General features: G+C 35.4%; 2 protein-coding genes across 3 annotated transcripts in view; one reads left to right on the top strand and one right to left on the bottom strand.

Annotated features, from left to right (window-relative positions):
• Positions 1-8367, bottom strand: part of LOC144436125 (WD repeat-containing protein 70-like) — a 12162-nt gene extending 3795 nt beyond the window's left edge. The window contains exons 1-12 of the mRNA XM_078124827.1: positions 8173-8367; positions 7391-7543; positions 6834-6961; positions 5977-6036; positions 5345-5478; positions 4598-4751; positions 3539-3612; positions 2687-2864; positions 1813-1912; positions 1271-1355; positions 842-980; positions 570-670 (exon numbers count right to left, since the gene is read on the bottom strand). Coding sequence (XP_077980953.1) covers positions 570-670; positions 842-980; positions 1271-1355; positions 1813-1912; positions 2687-2864; positions 3539-3612; positions 4598-4751; positions 5345-5478; positions 5977-6036; positions 6834-6961; positions 7391-7543; positions 8173-8245 — 1379 coding nt within the window. The 5' untranslated portion in view covers positions 8246-8367. The remainder of the gene's footprint in view (positions 1-569; positions 671-841; positions 981-1270; positions 1356-1812; positions 1913-2686; positions 2865-3538; positions 3613-4597; positions 4752-5344; positions 5479-5976; positions 6037-6833; positions 6962-7390; positions 7544-8172) is intronic.
• A 2797-nt stretch (positions 8368-11164) lies between these two features.
• On the top strand, positions 11165-19459 carry LOC144436322 (transcription elongation factor 1 homolog). 2 transcript variants are annotated; one of them, XM_078125077.1, is made up of 4 exons: positions 11165-11206; positions 12146-12316; positions 15091-15161; positions 17676-19459. In XM_078125077.1, exons 2-4 carry the CDS (start codon positions 12201-12203, stop codon positions 17738-17740), a joined length of 252 nt encoding a protein of 83 aa, XP_077981203.1. In that variant the 5' UTR covers positions 11165-11206; positions 12146-12200; the 3' UTR covers positions 17741-19459. The 2 variants fall into 2 exon arrangements, with proteins under 2 accessions (XP_077981203.1, XP_077981204.1); XM_078125078.1 differs by having other exon boundaries at positions 11201-11339.
• Positions 19460-20117: the final 658 nt, after the last annotated feature.

The raw sequence follows: 20117 nt of genomic DNA, 5'->3' as shown, positions 1-20117 counted from the left end.
ATATTAATGGGGTTTTGACAAGTGATGTGACATTCAATGACTTCCTTCTAGCATATTAACATTCACTTTCAATCCATACTACACAGACTTCAATAACATGAATGGGGTCTTAAGTTTAACAAGTGATGGGCATTCCATGCAAAACAGATTAACATTCACTTTCCATCCACACTATGCAGACTTCAAAAATGCAAAATATGATCTTGAAAAATGATGTGGCGTTTTGAAGGCCACACTGTGATCTCTTATATCCATCATATAATACACAGGAAAATTTGATTTATTTTGATTACTAGACAATTTCATTTCTGAGGCTTTTCCAAAAACTTGATTTAACAAATGGCAAGTGCTGCTGGTCTCTATATTTCTGAATAAATACAAAACATACAAAGCCCACCTAAACAACAGTGTACAGATGTCTAGGCATAACATTACACACTTTTGTTATTTGTCATTCTTGTTATCCTCGGGACAAGGTCATGTCGAATGTTAAATACAAAATAGTTTGTCTCTTACGACATCGGTTAAGTCACATGGTTCAAGTCTTGATGTATTTTGATGACACTTACTTGTGTGATTTTTGAGGATCATAAAACACCTTAACTTCACCATTTCCACAGCCTACCATGACTTGGTTTAATTTAGGATGCCATAAACATCTAACTACACTCTGAAAGTAAACAGAATTGATACAATCAGTAAATACATTGATAATTGCCACACAGAAATATGCCACAGTAGACAGAATATATAAAGTTATAACAAACACATGATAATTATCACATATCAATATGCCATACATATCTACTTTTGTTGTGTGATAACTATAAATTATACGTACTGAATCTGACACTGGTAGAACAGCAACTTTTTCCAATGTCTCTCTGCTATAGAAAACCAATTTTCCTTGTTCTCCACCCTTCTTGGTTGAGGTTCCCGTGACAACCATTCTGTCATCAGGACTAAAAATACAGTCAGTCCTACCAAGAAAACGCAGTGCTGTGATTACTACAGAACTCCAGAAAGTATATAAAGATATTTATAAATTGGCATATAAAAATAAGTCACATGGTTTCAAAGAATTCACAAAATGTCATTTCAAACTTGCTGTTCCAAAGTGACTATTTCGCTATTTCTATTGAATGATACATTTTCTGACATCATTCTGTCTGTCAGTGTCTCTGTTGGTTGCCATCACCAACCTACATGGTGAAAATCTGACCAAGATTTAGACACTGTTATCAAAATTCCCTCCTATCCATATACTCACATTGAATAATAATTTGTTAAGTCTTGTTCTACAGCCATTGGTCTCTTAAAATTCCGGATATCCCATAATTTCAATGTATCATCCCCTGTGAAATGCAATGAAAATATCAGATTTTTTGAAGGTTCATCATTATGCAATATGAAACTCACAGAAAACATTCTGGAACATATTTCCTGTATTCAACATTATGTAGTATGAAATGCAATGAAAACACACTTCTTCAATGTTCTAACATGCTGTAATATATGAAATACACGGAATACATGTTTGTGTGATGTTACACTGATCATTATGCAGCAATACGAAATGCTATTTTATTTTAAACATACGTCCTTAACAGTTATGTGATAGTTATTACATGTCTTCACCTAAACTTAAGACAAAACTTACAGGATATTTTTAGGGCAAATATCAGCTATTTTGTCATCCACTTTACCTCAGACAAAACAGCAGATTTTTGTCCAAAAGGTATCCAGTTGAAATTAAACTGGTTAGGAGAGGTACCATAATGAAGTACATATACATGTGTTTAGCACACCTACCTCCCCTTGATGCTAATGTCCGGTTATCATATGAAAAACTTACACTTGAGGTGTCAGTACCACGCATATGTGCTGTTACACATTTATACACTGGACTAACCTAACGTAAAATACACAAATAACACAATGAAAGTTTATCAAATGCCAACTATATGTTAGGCTATCTCCACAAAGCTTGGCCAAAAGAAACAACATTCTGGAAGTTGTACACAAGTTACACAACTGAAAGCATTACTGCAAGTTTTGAACTAGAGCATTGAGCCATGTCCACTTGCTGCCACTAGAGGGCGTAGTAGCAGATGTGAGTGAATGTGATGGGGTTTATATAAGGGTTTAGTTGACTGATACTGTTGAATTTTGTAAACTGAACTAACCTAAAAACCAAATAGAAAGACAATGGGTACATTTATGATGTATATATTTAAATTAACAAAGCAGAAAACAGTTGAGTTGGTCACCACTTCCTAAAGGATTATGTTTCAATCCTGGGTCATCATCACATAATCATTAGTGTTGCCTTGTAAGTGGGGCCACATAAGATTATTCTTTTGTTCTGGACCAAAGTTTTGTAGCAGGTAAAACTCTTTTCATACCCATTGGTTTTACCAGTGTTGATGGGTATGTCATTTACATTTTGATCTACTTACATGTATTACCCTTAACAAATGAATCGGTAGGCAATCCAGTCACAACATGTGGGAAACCAAGGTAGATTTTATGTTTTAAACAACCTTTTAACAAATTTGAAGCACTGGTAGGGAATCCAAGTAAAATGAGAGTGGAACACAGATAGAATTTATCCGAATGCTACTTTTCACAGAAAGTAATGGTTATACAAATATTATCTTTATTTATTTATGATTTATTTATTTACCAATGTTTGTCTTCTGATATCCCATATTTGTAACGATCCATCTTGGCACCCAGCAGCAATTAGTTTTCCATCTCTTCCATAACAACAAGCTGTTGGATTAGTTTTACGTCCATCGACACCACGGAATTTAATCACTTTCATTTGCTTGCCTTCATTAGGATTCCAAATTCTTACAGTTCTGAGGGATAAACAAAATGATGTAAAATCTTGAGTCCGGAAAAATCATCTATCAGGATAGTTATCCAAATCAGGATACAAACTTACCTTGATTGGGATAATTACCTCAATTGGGTTCATTTTTGTATCCCAATGGTATATATATTTGTCAGTGGCTAAAAGTGAAAGTGATAATGTGGTTTAGGTGTGACAAGATCAATCTGCCCAGTACTTTTTGAGTTTCAGTTTTTTGACCAAAAATGACATTTTTTGACCCAAATCACACCTGTGATGTGATCATTTTGCTTTGAACAATTTCCCAACTAAACACCAAAAGCAATGTCCCCACCAGATACCAAGGCAATGGGTCTGGCAGTTTTTGAGTTTAAGTTGTTTTCACACACACACACACACACACACACACACACACACACACACACACATACACACACACACACACACACACACACACACACACACACACATGCACGTACGCACACACACACACACACACACACACACACACATATACACAAACAGACAGACAGATGGACAGACACTGCACCATGCCTATAGCACTACTGAACCTTATCAGTAATGACTTCAATATTGAACATAAAAAACAGTAAGGGTAATGTATTACAGACTTCATTTAAACATGTATAGAACTGTAAGGGTTATATATTGCAGACTTACCCATCATTTGCACATGTACAGAATTCTTTAGCTTTAGGATTCCAACAGCCTGCATGCAACATTGCCGTATGACCCTGGTAGTAAAGAACATAAAAGACATCAGGAACACCACCCTACTGTGAATACTACAATTAAACTAACATCCATTCAAAAGCTTTTAGTTTTATATAAATCTTAGCTAAAAGTTCAGTTTCTGGTGTTGTAAAATTCAAGATAAATCTGTATAGTTATACCTTAGAGATAAATCATTTGGCTCTATATACAAGGTAAATTGTAAATGGAATAGTCTGAAAGGTCAAGTCTTTGGTCCTTTATGTTATCACTCACTACCATACATTATATAAATGAAGGAATGCCTGGATCTTTCAGGCTAACAGGAAAAAGTCAAGAAACAGGAGAAAAGAAAACACTGTTTCATTAAAATTCTAGATTATGTGATGTGGTATTTGTGTCATAGGTAACATGTTTTTATTTATAACATACAATTTGCATTGTTAGGTGAAGGGTTTCTTTTGTGTCTGTATCTTCTAAAGGTCAGGTTAATATAGGTACCTGTATTCTGATTCTAGTCATAGAAATGTTATAACCTTGTTTTATTTCCCATAGTGCCATATCATATTTATATAATTATGAACTATTATCTCATGTGTTGTGTTATTTTTAGTGCTTGACCCATACACACATGCTAATCATTTATACAAAATCAGACACATACTCACATAGCCCGCAGTAAAATCACAGAGAGAAAGCGAGAGAGAGAGAGAGAGAGAGAGAGAGAGAGAGAGAGAGAGAGAGAGAGAGAGAGAGAGAGAGAGAGAGAGAGAGAGAGAGAGAGAGAGAGAGAGAGAGAGAGAGAGAGAGAGAGAGAGAGAGAGAGAGAGAGAGAGAGAGAGAGAGAGAGAGAGAGAGAGAGAGAGAGAGAGAGAGAGAGAGAGAGAGGGAGAGAGACAGAGAGACAGACACAGACAGACAGACAGACAGACAGACACCCTCATAAAAACAAGCAACCAAAATCCAAGAAAATTAAGATCAAACATCAACACACAATATGTCTTGTACCTTTGTCTTGGCCATATCTACAATATATTGATCTCCTTTGACACACTCCATTATTTCAAATCCATCTCTGTCCACAACTTTGGCCTGGGAATTCCCAGCAACAATCAGAATCATATCTCCTGTATTACTGTACTGTGTTGTCTTGATCTGATGGCTGTAATATAGGTAATAGAACATGATACAACAATGCATATATTTAAGCTAACCCTAATGGGGGGGGGGGGGGATATATCCTCCCCAGATGGTGGTTTATTGCTATTATACCAGTATATTGATATTCGCAACAAACTATTTTTTTTAAAAATGGGTTAGGGGTAACCATCTGCACTTTGGAATGGTAATGAAGTGCAGCCCGGTATAGATTGGCCCTAGAACCTGAATATCTGTTGAATTTTAATTGTGGTTCCATTAATGGGATGATCTCAAGACACAAAGTCAAGAACATCACTAAGTTTATATTTAAATGCTGCTTTAAGAGTAATGATATTAAACTGTATATGCACAGTTAGGTTGATGTCGAGACCAATCAGATCTCTTGATTTGCACCATCAATATACCGGTATAATATTACACAATAAGATATAAATTATTAACACCTCTTTGTAGCCTCCAGTCAACGATAACATGACCCTGTCCGAAAACTGCAACAGTTAGTATTCTTTGTACTTTGTGAGAAATCCTTTGTAAAATGCCATATTTACAGTATCACATCAAACTTTAAAATTGTGTCTGAGTGGTTTGACTTACCATTCACATGGTCTAAATGTACGAAATGACTTCAAAGAAATATCCATTGCAGCAAAATCCCAAAACTTGACATCAAAATCAAAACTACCACTGACAAGTCGAGCACCAGCTGGATCTAGCCCTAACGCTGATATCTGAAATTTTAAAAATACAACATCTCATTTTCGGACCATTCTTTCAAATAGTTTTTGAGTTGAAATTATTTAACCAAAATTACTTCAAGACAATTACACAATTTGCATATTGTTGACATCCAAGTACATCCATATTATGGATTAAAAGTAACACCCTCCGCCCTCCCCCCTTTTCACTACAACTGGCCTAGCGACTAATCTAACATACACATACACAAACAAACACACACACATGTATGCAAGAACACACACTCATCTGCACACACACATACACATACACATGTACACCCATACACACAAACACAGACACACAAACATAGACACACAGACACACAGACACACACACAAACAAACAAACAAACAAACAAACAAACAAACACATTTTCTCATGCCTATTGCAATACTGAACTCATTGGGTTGAATTGAACTTTTTATTTCACCAGAAAATGAGAACATAACATTCATTGTGCTAATGTTGAGAGATAAAGAATTACTCACAGTTTTGTCACCATGTTCCAGATTTATCTCATGTGTCACTGGAATATTTCTTTCAGGAACCTGTAGGTTATAACAAATTTATCTTTATAGGATAGTTCCGGACAAAAAACAAACTGAAGTTTCAAAGTAACTAACAGTTGTACAAAATGCAGTAAAAAAGAACAGTCAGCTTTTTATTGACTAAGTTGGACAGCAAGTTATGAAATGCTAGTGTCTGATACCCTGGAGTGTGTAAATACTTTCTCAAATTAGTAAATTAATTATTCTATGAACTCAAAATGAAAGGCAAGGCAGGGGTTCAAAAGGTCCCCTAACTTTGTGGGGGGTACTGTCAACTTGAATGTGTACACTGGATAACGCAGCGATTCCGCTATGAAAATCCATGACAACAATGAGCAGCTGGTGATTTTGGTAATAAATTTGGTATGAATAGACATGTGAATGACTTGGGAATACACATGTTTTCACAGAAATGTTATATTTGTACATGGTATATACAATTTTGGACAAAACATGATTGGACTGGGACTTGTTTGTTACTCATACTGAAAAGCTGTTACTATTCATCGCGCTTAGTTATTCAAGATTAGGATGTCGAGGTGCAACAACAACCACACGGGTGACCAGCTCTGCCTTTACATATGTAAATAGACTGTATGAATACAGCTTGAAATGCATTTGGTGTACCAGCATGTTAAATATCGTTAGAGCAATCAAACCAATACTTCATACAGCTGATGAAAAAAATAAAACGTAATCATAAACTGACAGAGCAGAAGCCCTAAAAACCATAAAAATAGTGTACATATTGAATGTATTAGGTCAACAGCTAAACCTTATGGCAGATCAAACCTTACCTTTTCATCATCCTCCTCATCATCATCATTGTCATCATCGTCTGATTGACTTTTTCTCTTTATTACATCCTCTGACACTTGGGTAGATTCCTTTGATAATGTTCCAAACCCTGGTGGAAGTGGAGGACCTTAGCGAGAAGGTGATACACATGAAATCAGAATATTAAGATGTGTTCTCAATACTAAACTGGAAAAGAGAACCCCAGAAAAAAAGTGAGTCTTAATTTACTGAATATTCCATAATGCCAAAAGTTAACCATTGGATTAGTTTTTCAATATTAGGCCGATTTTAGTGTACATTTTGACAAACATTTTTTACAGCTGGCAAATACTCTTTTTACCCAAAGTGTCACTATACTGCTCAATTAGTCACTCTATCAACTTACAGTCACTCTATCAACTTACCAATTTCATCACATACATCATATTATTAAAGTAACTTCATCAGCTTACCAATTTCGTAATCCGAGTCACTATATTACTATTATTAGTCACTCTAGATATCAACTTACCAATTTCATCATATAAGTCATATCACAGTAACTTTATCAACTTACCAATTTCATCATCTGAGTCACTATCCTCTGAATCACTTTCTTCACTGTCACTTTTCTCTGCCACTTTCTCTAACTGCTTTTGACTGAGCTCTTGAGCGGTTTTCTTTGTCTGTTGTAACATGGCATCTAAATCAAAAGTCCTTGCCTTTTTACCTGAAAAGCCATCAAGTAGAATAACACTGTCATACATACTCTTCACTTTGTAATTCTGAGATGGTGATGAAAAGTTTATTGTAGTTCATACTTAAATCTCAATCACACAAAAACTATTTAAATTTTCATTGCACTAAACATCCACTTTCCTTTACAATCAACATAATTTCACAGTGGCTGCATTTACACCGGGATAGTGAAGCCAGGTTGCTAACTTTCCACTTGTCATTTTCCTCACAGACATTCAAACTGACAATGCAATGGCAAGGGTCTGTATCCAAGTCACTCTCTGTTGCTAACATACTTAGTTACTAACAAAACAGACCAATCATGATGATGCTTATGCCTCATTGCTATAGACCAATCATGTGGATGCTAACATACTCAATTGCAATAGACCAATCATGCTGATGCTAACATACTCAATTGCAATAGACCAATCATGCTGATGCTAACATACTCAATTGCTATTGACCAATCATGCTGATGTGCATGCACACTAATCATGTTGATGCTAACATGTAAAAGCACACATTTTGATGCTAACAAATATGAAGTTCATGAACGAACACATCTATCAGTTACCTGACTTCCAACCTGTGTGGTTGAGTTTAATGGTAATAACTTACCAAACCCAGAGAATCCCATCATTTTAGCCATTGTATCAGATTCTGTTGTTTCCTCTCTTTTCTCATCTTCCATCTCAGATTCTGCAATCTGTTTTTTGTCACTCTGTGAAGGTTCAGGTCCAAATGTACCAAATGTACCAAATCCACCACCATCATCACTTGGCTTTGTTTTTGCATGTCCAAATGATCCAATTCCTGACACTTCACAGTGATAACCACAAACCAAAACAGTCATGTCACAAAGAATATTTTCAGTACAGTGTATAGGTAATTTCACACATTAAATGAACCAAATTTCAGTAGATAGTAGTGTACATAAAAGACACTGGTATTTTCAGACAAAAAACAATCTGTACCACTCAATTCGCCCATTTCAATTTATCATTACATTAACAGTTAATTAAAAGAAAAATCTCCTAAAATCTCCCCCCAACAAGTTTTTGTGAAAGCAGCCTAAATATGTAAATAAATAAGCGAATAAATAAATAAGTATATGAACAAATAAATAAACCAATCAATAAATAATTAAATAAATAAAAGAAAGAACACCTCCAAGCATTGTGTGTGTGTGTGTGTGTGTGTGTGTGTGTGTGTGGTGGGGGGGGGGGGCATCTAGGTCATTTAAATTTCAAGTTAATTTATATTTATATGGTCAGACATGACTGAAAAATTCAAAAATATACATTAAGGGGTAGACCATTCGATATCCTGGGGGGGGGGGGGGCTTGGAAGATTGGTGGAGAGTCATTATTTTTTTCCCACCTGCTTGCCTGAGAATTATTTATTTTCTCCTTCGCCTATGCTGGCAACTTTTTTTTTCTTTGCTTCTTTAAGATATCCGGATTTTTTTTTACGTCAATGTTGAACACCTACATTTGTTGCCACAATTTTCTGTTTGGTTTTCGCACAGGATAATACAGAGTGTAAAGTGATGCTGTTCTATCAAACACAGATTTTATTTAGAAAACTACATATTTCATACATGTTTGATTTTCAATTAAATAAACATCATTGACAGTTTTTATGCCATGGTATGATGACACACTGAAAATACAAATCGGAAACTTGATTGGTGAGCTCAGACATTCAGATAGACCGGTCAGTTTCTCCAGCTTGGGGGGATGGGGGGGGGGGGGGTGTCAGTGTTTTTTTCCATTGGGCCAACAAAAAGTCACTGACCCCCGGTGAATAAAGTTTCATAGCATCTGACAGCAAGCTGTAGAGGGAAGAGCTTTGAGACTGGGATATGTCTACCTCTTGTGTGAGTGTGTGTGTGTGGATAGGGAGGGAGGGGGGTTCTAGGGGGTCTCCCCCATGAAGCCCTGGATGATTTTTACTTCTAAAGGCAATGTTTAGGCTATTCACAGACACTTTCAGACAATAATTTACAAACTTTACAAGACAGCTCTAACATGTAAAAGGCAACTATGTGAGGTTGAAACATTTTTGAAATAAAGTTTCATAGCATCTTGACACTAAGAGGTGGAGGAAAGAACTTTGATTTTGAGACTGGAACATGTCTACCTCTTACGGGGGGGGGGGGGGGGGGGTTCTAGGGGGTCTCCCCCTAGAAGCCTGGAGGTTTTTACTTCTAAAGGAAATGTTTAGGCTATTCACAGACACTTTCAGACAATAATTTGCAAGCTTTACAAGACAGCTCTAGCATGTAAAAAGCAACTACATAAGGTTGAAACATTTTTTAAATAAAGTTCCATAGCATCTTGACAGTAAGAGGTGGAGTAAAGAACTTTGATTAGAAACTGGAACATGTCTACCTCTTATGTCAGAGGAGGGTTCTAGGGGGTCTCCCCTAGAAGCTTTTCAAGTTTTTTTTTACCAATTTTGGTGAATCTTCTTGTTGGTTTAACGAATGAGTGGCCTCTGGGGTGATGGAGTCCAAGGGCCCCCCTGCCAAAAATGTAGTTTCTTGTTTCGATTTAGGCAATTTTTAGGTTATTCATAGCCTCTGATATATATATTGCCAAGCATCGATATAATATAACATTTTTAAATAAGTGTTCCATGTCATAAAAGTGGGCCTGAAACATTGGTATAGGGGCATTACATGGCATGTTCTGTAACTAGTGTGGTAGCTAGGTAATACATGTATTATATGTATAATTTTGTGTATAGTAATGTTTGAACCCTTACATGAAGTAATATTTAAACCATTTATGAAAGAAACAGAGACAAGAACAAATATATATATGTACCACAGGCTAACGAAACTGACTGGTCCCTGACATGTGTTTGAAACTGTTTGTCATGATTTGACAAGTGTCCTGGTTGGAGAGGTACGAGCAGGTTGAACAGTATACTCGAACCAGTGCATCATTTCCCTGCCAAGATATTTTTTTTCTAGCAGCAGTGGTCCATCTTTTTTTTCCATCACCCACTCATATCCGGATTTTTTTTTCAAGCGAATCCACTTGGCATCTTTTTTTTCCCCGAAATCTTCCAAGGGCCCCCCCCCCCCAGGATATCAAATGGTCCACCCCTAAAGGGGAAAAATATGTTGTGAACGTCTGAATGAAGTGCGGGATGTGCAATGCAATGCCCGTGGATAAGATGAAAACTTAATTATATATCATATGAACATGTCTATGTGCAAGTTATCGTGGGAATGGACAGGTGGTAAATTGATCACAGCTTGAAATTGTTTATCGTGGCAAAAATAAATTTCTATGGATGTATCATGTAAACAAAACGATACTTACTCTTGCCTATGTTCTTCGCCATATTGGATCTTCCCACAATTCCCTTTATAACCCCACATCTTAGTGATCATTATACATTTTCCGTTCAAACATAACGTAATTAAGAGGTGTTTTCTTCAATTAATTCAGTCAAACGAATACTTCCTTTTCATTATCAGATAATACAACAATATTGAACATAAGCAAACCAAAAATTGCCACAATCAACTCAATTCATTAAACGTATGTTTCCACAATTCTAATGATTATATCAATTTTTACGTAGTTGAGGGGTCTGTTATTGGCGCGTGGTTTCTCGGAGTGCAAACACGTCGAACGTAAGTGCAACGAAAATTAATTGAATTTTACACGTTGATGAGAACGCCGTGTGTTAATAACAAGGCGACGTTGTAGCTTACTATAATATAAGGTCGTCTAGAACTTAAAATGTCTGTAAAACAACTTATTTAAGTGAGTATGTTTATCCATACCAAAGTAAATTGTTGTTATTAGTTTATTACACATCGTTGGGCAATTTCACTAGTATGAGATGACAGTGTGGATGTTTTGGTATCCACTATCTGGAGAATCACAGTGACCTGTAAATCATTTCCGAAGACAGGAAATGATTCTTCATTTTTTTTTTCGTCAGAGTTTGGATCTGTATTCCTTAAATTAAGGCGTCTTTTTAATAATGATGTACTGAAGTGACACTAACAGTTCCAATTATCAGATAGTTGGTATGAGCGAAGAACACTTAAATAGATTCAGCAGTGTCAGCAATAACAAGCAGGCGTCATAGACATGTAAATGCTGGTGGCATGTAAAGTGGATACATCTATGCTGACAGACAAACCTTCACTTGACGCAGATGAGAAAAACAAAGCTATCCATAATAACAATTACAGTGCATTGTATTTGCTAGCCTGTTTACAGCACTCAGACTGACCCCTAATACATCCATGGGCTGACTGACTCCAGTAGCTGTCAATGTCATGTCCTCAAAAATGAAACAGAGTCACAGTCAATGCCATAAACAGGCTAGTGTCATGATTCACTCAGTACATAATATAATCACAAATCAGCATTTATTGCCTAAAATATTAGCATAATATGTATACCAAATACCAAACAGTGACCATAGAGGGATTCTTATTAGCCAAATTGTGGCACCAGTTTCTTAGGTTTGATCTGCAGAAGTAGAATATACCATAAATAGTATTGTTTTTTTAGAATTCAAAGTGTACTAATTGGCGTATTCTATATGTTTATCTTAGAATTGTGCAGTAGGAAGTCTATCAACAAGGAACTGTATCATCTTTTTTTGACAAAATGGGAAGAAGACGTTCCAAGAGAAAGCCCCCTCCAAAGAAGAAGATGGTTGGTACACTAGACTCTCAATTTACCTGTCCATTCTGTAATCATGAAAAAGCCTGTGAAGTGAAAATGTAAGTATTCCTCTTTTAAATTGAGTATTGTCAAGGCTGTTATTTTGTTATACACAAAGAAAACATCTACAAATTGAAATTTCTACTCATTGAGTCAAAAATATGTTTTGGAAACCAGTTCCCATTTTTCAATGACAGCTCATCAGCATTGTCAGGAATGTACGACAGTGGGCTATTCTGAGATTTCATGTTGCCATTCAGTGAAGAAGTGAGTCAGTAATAATTGAGTTATCAAACCCCAATTACTTGATTCATTGTTCTTCCCATAATTTTGTCACGATAGTGTAGAGCCCAGTACACCCTCTGTTATGAGTTTGTGACCATGGAAAGTGCATTTTAGGTATGTTGGCTATTTTGATTAGTCAGAAAGGTCCAGTTGTTGGTCTGTTTATGGTACCACTTGCTACCCTCAATAATATAAGCAGAAACAACAACTGGATCTTTCAGGCTACTGTTTTGATATAATTTTTGCATAAAAAAGAAATGATGGCCCTCACTGGACTTCTTGGGAGAAAAGAGTTTATATAGTTAAAGAACTATCCAGTATAAGTAAAGATTATTATTATTATTATTATTATTATTATTATTATTATTATTATTATTATTATTTTGGAGTTTGATTTCTTTATATGTAGAGGACAATGAAAAATTACAAGAAGACTTGGTGTAACTTTGTAGTGGGGAAAATCACTTGCAATAATAACAGCAACATATTTGATAACACATATTTAAAGTGTACATGCAAAGGTACATACTTTTTTTCGTAATTATGTTTATTTTGCCATAAAAATAAATGAAATTGCATTCATACCTCTAAATATTGCGCGCATTGGCAAGAAAGTCGCAAAAATACTTGCCCCCTTAATCCCCTGTGCTTCGACTAACTTCGGCACCTCAACCAGCTCACGAAAGGTGTCGAGGTCCCAGGTGTTACAAAAGCCTTCTAAGCCTTTGTGTAATGTTTACTTATGAATTACTAATTACGCTTGCATTATAGTATTATCTGTAACTGTACATATTGTGGTGTATCAGTTTAGTCTTCCGACAACAATGGTTCCTTGGTGTTTTGTTGGCAGCACCCGCAGTGAAACATCACCCTACACACAATTCCGAGTGATATAACTGAGTAGGTAATAATGGGTGAAGGCAGTTGAAATCACGTAAAAACTGGACAGTGACGCCATACAGTGAAAGTCGGTAAATGTTACCGGGGCCAGGGTTCGCCACACCACCGGTGTAGCCATGATCAAAGCAAAAAAAGGAAGACAAATAAAATAATTTGAAATTATGTTTTCAAGAAAGCAAGTTAGCTTCATAAAATATTGTCATTATGATAGCATTTGTTTTTAAACAATGCGTAGTCCGATTGTATGTTTTGATTTCCATGTTGCTGGGAGTCGATCGTTTTCATTGTGATACATCACATACATCGTCGGAATCATATCAAAGTAAAAAGACGCAACACTTATTATAATGTTGCTATTTTTGTTTCCATTGTTTTGTCTACATGAACAATTACTGTGTCATGCCAATCACATGTCAAAAGTGGATGGACACAGCAAAGTACAGTCAGCACTAAGCTTCACGCTCCCAGGTCAAATAACTTCCACAACGTAAGACATGTCTATCCATAAAAAAACTCAAACAAAAATGGTCGGAGACAATACACAATACACCACAGTACGGCCGGCTTCAGTGAACATGGGCCGTGCTTTGAAAGAAGATGAAACAACTTCATGTCACTGTGTGGATGGTAATGAACGCAGTAAAAAATGAAATAAAGTAAAGTACGTGTACACATAGCTTTCAAGAGGGATGGTTATCCAACAAAACGTTCTGCTCTAACGAATTTGTGGGTCTACTTTCGCGAAGATTTTGAATGGTCATAGATTGAATGTACTGTTACGACACATGCTACATTTGAACAACTTGAGAGAATATTATGGGGAACTCTTGAAGCCATTCTCATTCAATCTCTGTATGTTTGATGGGTATGGAAATATTACATAATTTTCGTTTCGATTACATTGTCTGCAGGAGCTATTTTCCACCCATTGAATACTTATGTCAACAAAGGACGCTCACTTTATTTAAACAACACGGCTTCACTAGGACATACGCGGTATAACTTATAAGACAGCAAGGCATAGTCAGAAAACACGCACTAAACTTGCATGGTGGATATTTAAACACAGGTATACTATTACATATAATGTGTACTAGCCATGACAACATTTGTCTGTGAAATTTACATCAGAAAAAAAGCAGTGTCATTCAGTCTCTGTGGTTCGGACCACACCTTCCTCACTCATTCACTACCAGAGGAACTATCGTTACTGCTAGTGGTCGGTTCGAATGAATTTGGCTAAATCACACCATCAGATGTTAATGCTGGAGTGTATTGCTCTATGCTTGAGGAATCTGATCAATATTCAACGTCGGGTTCTGGCGAAAATGGGTTTTGAAGTTGACCTTCTGGTTCGACCATAATGGCTTTACATGTAAAGATACACTGACGAATGCGTTTGTGTTCCTGCATTGATGTCATAAAGTTCCAAATCCTGTCCTATCCATATGCAAATGAGAGGTACTTACCTGAAGGTGCTCTGTGGCTGAGCCAAGAGTGCCTCATTTTTCGCGCAATTTCTCGTGTTAAAATTATATTGTACTATTACAAACCCGATTTCCTTTATTTTTATGGCAAAATAAACATAATTACGAAAAAAAGTATGTACCTTTGCATGTACACTTTAACTGTTTCTTTCATATTGCAGGGACCGACAGAGAAATACAGGTGTGATAACATGTAGAGTTTGCCTAGAAGATTTCCAAACAAACATCAATTGTATCCTTTATATGTAATGATGGTTGATAGTGTCAACATTTTATAGATGGCAGTGACTGTGTTGTTGATAGTGTCAACATTTTATAGATGGCAGTGACTGTGTTGTTGATAGTGTCAACATTTTATAGATTTCAATTGTATCAAATTGTATTCAATTGTATTTTATAGATTTCAATTGTATCAACAGATGGCCATTTTATAGATGGCAGTGACTGTGTTGTTGATAGTGTCAACATTTTATAGATGGCAGTGACTGTGTTGTTGATAGTGTCAACATTTTATAGATTTCAATTGTATCCTTTATATGTAATGATGGTTGATAGTGTCAACATTTTATAGATGGCAGTGACTGTGTTGTTGATAGTGTCAACATTTTATAGATGGCAGTGACTGTGTTGTTGATAGTGTCAACATTTTATAGATGGCAGTGACTGTGTTGTCGATATTGTCAATATTTTATAGATGGCAGTGACTGTGTTGTTGATAGTGTCAATATTTTATAGATGGCAGTGACTGTGTTGTTGATAGCATCAATATTTTATAGATGGCAGTGACTGTGTTGTTGATAGTGTCAACATTTTATAGATGGCAGTGACTGTGTTGTTGATAGTATCAACATTTTATAGATGGCAGTGACTGTGTTGTTGATAGTGTCAATATTTTATAGATGGCAGTGACTGTGTTGTTGATAGTGTCAACATTTTATAGATGGCAGTGACTGTGTTGTTGATAGTATCAACATTTTATAGATGACAGTGACTGTGTTGTTGAGAACATCAACATTTTATAGATGGCAGTGACCGTGTTGTTGATAGTGTCAATATTTTATAGATGGCAGTGACTGTGTTGTTGATAGTATCAACATTTTATAGATGGCAGTGACTGTGTTGTTGATAGTGTCAATGTTTTATAGATGGCAGTGACTGTGTTGTTGATAGTGTCAATATTTTATAGATGGCAGTGACTGTTTTGTTGATAGTGTCAACATTTTATAGATGGCAGTGACTGTGTTCTTGATAGTGTCAATATTTTATAGATGACAGTGACTGTGTTGTTGATAGTGTCAACATTTTATAGATGGCAGTGACTGTGTTGTTGATAGTATCAACATTTTATAGATGGCAGTGACTGTGTTGTTGATAGTGTCAATATTTTATAGATGGCAGTGACTGTGTTGTTGATAGTATCAACATTTTATAGATGGCAGTGACTGTTGTTGATAGTGTCAACATTTTATAGATGGCAGTGACTGTTTTGTTGATAACATCAACATTTTATAGATGGCAGTGACTGTTTTGTTGATAGTGTCAATATTTTATAGATGGCAGTGACTGTGTTGTTGATAGCGTCAACATTTTATAGATGGCAGTGACTGTGTTGTTGATAGTGTCAATATTTCATAGATGGCAGTGACTGTTTTGTTGATAGTGTCAATATTTTATAGATGGCAGTGACTGTGTTGTTGATAACATCAACATTTTATAGATGGCAGTGACTGTGTTGTTGATAGTATCAACATTTTATAGATGGCAGTGACTGTGTTCTTGATAGTGTCAATATTTTATAGATGGCAGTGACTGTGTTGTTGATAGTTTCAACATTTTATAGATGGCAGTGACTGTGTTGTTGATAGTGTCAATATTTTATAGATGGCAGTGACTGTGTTGTTGATAGTGTCAACATTTTATAGATGGCAGTGACTGTTTTGTTGATAGTGTCAATATTTTATAGATGGCAGTGACTGTGTTGTTGATAGTGTCAACATTTTATAGATGGCAGTGACTGTTGTTGATAGTGTCAATATTTTATAGATGGCAGTGACTGTGTTGTTGATAGTATCAACATTTTATAGATGGCAGTGACTGTGTTGTTGATAGTATCAACATTTTATAGATGGCAGTGACTGTGTTGTTGATAGTGTCAACATTTTATAGATGGCAGTGACTGTGTTGTTGATAGTGTCAACATTTTATAGATGGCAGTGACTGTGTTGTTGATAGCGTCAATATTTTATAGATGGCAGTGACTGTGTTGTTGATAGTGTCAACATTTTATAGATGGCAGTGACTGTGTTGTTGATAGTGTCAATATTTAATAGATGGCAGTGACTGTGTTGTTGATAGTGTCAATATTTTATAGATGGCAGTGACCGTGTTGTTGATAGCATCAACATTTTATAGATGGCAGTGACCCTGTTGTTGATAGTGTCAATATTTTATAGATGGCAGTGACTGTTGTTGATAGCATCAACATTTTATAGATGGCAGTGACTGTGTTATTGATAGTGTCAACATTTTATAGATGCCATGGCAGTCTTCTTTGTTCGTGATAGCATTTTATTATAGATGATAGTGTTGTTGTTGATAGTGTCAATATTTTATGAATGACAGTGATGTTGTTCTTAGTTCTACTGGTTTTAATGGTACGTGGGTCTAAAGTCAGTATTTTCTGTTTTGTGTGTGCATGGTATTATTGACATGGTTTAATTACATTACCTTAACCATATTCACTCAGATTTATCAGAACCCGTTGATGTATACAGTGATTGGATAGATGCCTGTGAAAGTGCTAACCAATAACATTAGTTTAACAATGTATAAAGAAAATATCATTATGATCAAGCCCGGCACACAGAACTGTGTTCATTGTTTCCACTGACACATGGCCATCCTTAGTGAATAATGTACATTAGTGGAAGCAATCTCTGTCTACTTGAGAAGCTGTCTTTGTACTATTGAGAAAATACCTTCTATGTCTATTTTAAATAACGTAGGGGGTTTAAAGTAATGGAACTGTTTATTGCTAGCTATACAAACTAATTACTGTGGTTTTATCAAGTTACATGTTTATTTAACAGTACAGTGTATGTACAAATTCATTGTGTATTGTCAGTGGTGAAAATTGTAAATGACAACTTTTGTTTAGAATTGTGAATAAGGGTTTTTTTTTCCACAAGACTCAAGAAAATGTATTTTTCTAAGTCATTATTATCAAGTCAAAGGTAATGCAAGGAAGAGAAATGTAACAAAATGCTAGCTGTTTTATTTGAAATTGTCAAGAGAAGCAATACATTTAAGTTATGATGATAGGTATAGAGTGGACAGAGACATAGTAATCGTACACACTTGTATGATTGCAAAGAGACTAGTAGTAATACAGTATGGACTTAGTATACATAAAGACTCAATATGTAACAAAATTAAGTCATTCTCTTGAACTTTTTTTTTGTCTGATCTGTTATATGCTAAATGCAGCTTATTCTTTCACATTACTGTATGAAACTAAGAAGGACAGAAAGTGCAGCAAACACATATCTCATGAACTTTTTTGAGATTTGTAGATTTTCTCTACCTGGCTAGAGTATGACATCAAAGTTTTGATTTGTGCCAACAAACTCAGATGTTTTTTTCATTTTCCCGTTGCAATACTGTCAGTAAAACTATGATTGGTGTTGAAATTACCATTACATCATAAGATTTTATTGCAATACTGTCAAAATATTTAAGATAGATGTTAAAATTAGGATTGTATCTTATATAAAAAAAATTCTAGATGATCAGGAACAAAATGATCACTATTGTTTGTTTGTTTGTTTACTTCCAAATAAGAATATAGGACAAAGGTATCTGCTTTGTACCTTAGCTTTGTACTTTATTATAATCTTTCTACTCTTGTGCTGAATGGATAACTTCCAAAAAAGTGGAAAAGTTAACCAGCTGTTGTATTTTTCATTTGATATGATTCACTTTGCATGAAGTCTTGTTACTCATACATCGGTAGTCACTTGAAGACAGTCTTTTGTAATACTGCATACACCTTTGAATCAGACGGTGATGACAGTGTCATATCTAACCTTTGATTTCATCTTTGAACAAACTATGTTTAATCTATGTGCCAACCTTCTGAATAAGAGGGTATTGGATGAGAGTTAACAAATGTGTAATTGCTTTGTGTAAAAATTAGCACATTATGTAAATTACGTTACACTCGTAATGGGTAACTGATGTTACAAATACCAAATTATTTTAGTTGAGATGAGTATAAATGTATCATGTCTGGGGAATTGTCATTGACAGCGACTGCTAATTACCGGTATTTGATATACCCGCTTTTCATGCCTTCAAGAATCTAATATTTTTATGATGATAAAGACATTATCAATATTACATTTTGATTTCTTGACTTTATGTCAACAAGGTAATTACTCTGTAAAATGGATTCAATCCAGAACCATTTGTTTTTATACAGAGTATGTTTCTTGTTATTTCTGTATACTGCGTTTAGCCCTTTATTTGAAATAAAAATGATGTAACAGTATCTAAGTGTATCATTGTTTTACATGTAATGTCGGACTGTACAGTTATTGTGAGTGAGGACTCCACTATAAATATGTGTGCATATGGGTTTTTTTTTAAATGGTATGCAAATAAAAAATAAAAATAAATTCATTAATGAAGGAACAGAACCCAGTATGGAATAAATTCACATTATAGAATCATTAATGTTGTTTTCTGTATACTATCACTTTCAAGTTTTGTCTTTTTACACCAAGAACATAACCACGTCATCCCTCTGTGAAAGTACCATGAGTTATAACACCACAGATTTACCTCCCCAAAATTGCCAAGAATAAGAAAGACTGAGCTCGATTAGATTGGTTAATGTTATCAAGGATTTTTATTCTTTTATGTATGTAATTGTGTGTGTGTGTGTGTGTGTGTGTGTGTGTGAGGTTATGTGTATGAAAATACAAAGATGCAGCCTAACTGAATTTGTTGACAGGCAAGTATGGCATTAAAACATCTTGTGAAAGCAGGCGATATTGCGATTTTCTTTTCTAAAATAGAAGACGAAATATACATGCTGTAAATATCCATCATAAAAATTAATATTTTGTGGATTTGGGCATGAGTGGGATACGGAGATGATATTATGAAAAGGAATGAAATTTGAAAA

This window comes from Glandiceps talaboti, chromosome 6 (assembly GCF_964340395.1).
Source record: "Glandiceps talaboti chromosome 6, keGlaTala1.1, whole genome shotgun sequence".
Classification (NCBI taxonomy): domain Eukaryota; kingdom Metazoa; phylum Hemichordata; class Enteropneusta; family Spengelidae; genus Glandiceps; species Glandiceps talaboti.
This window is presented reverse-complemented; position numbering and strand designations above follow the sequence as displayed.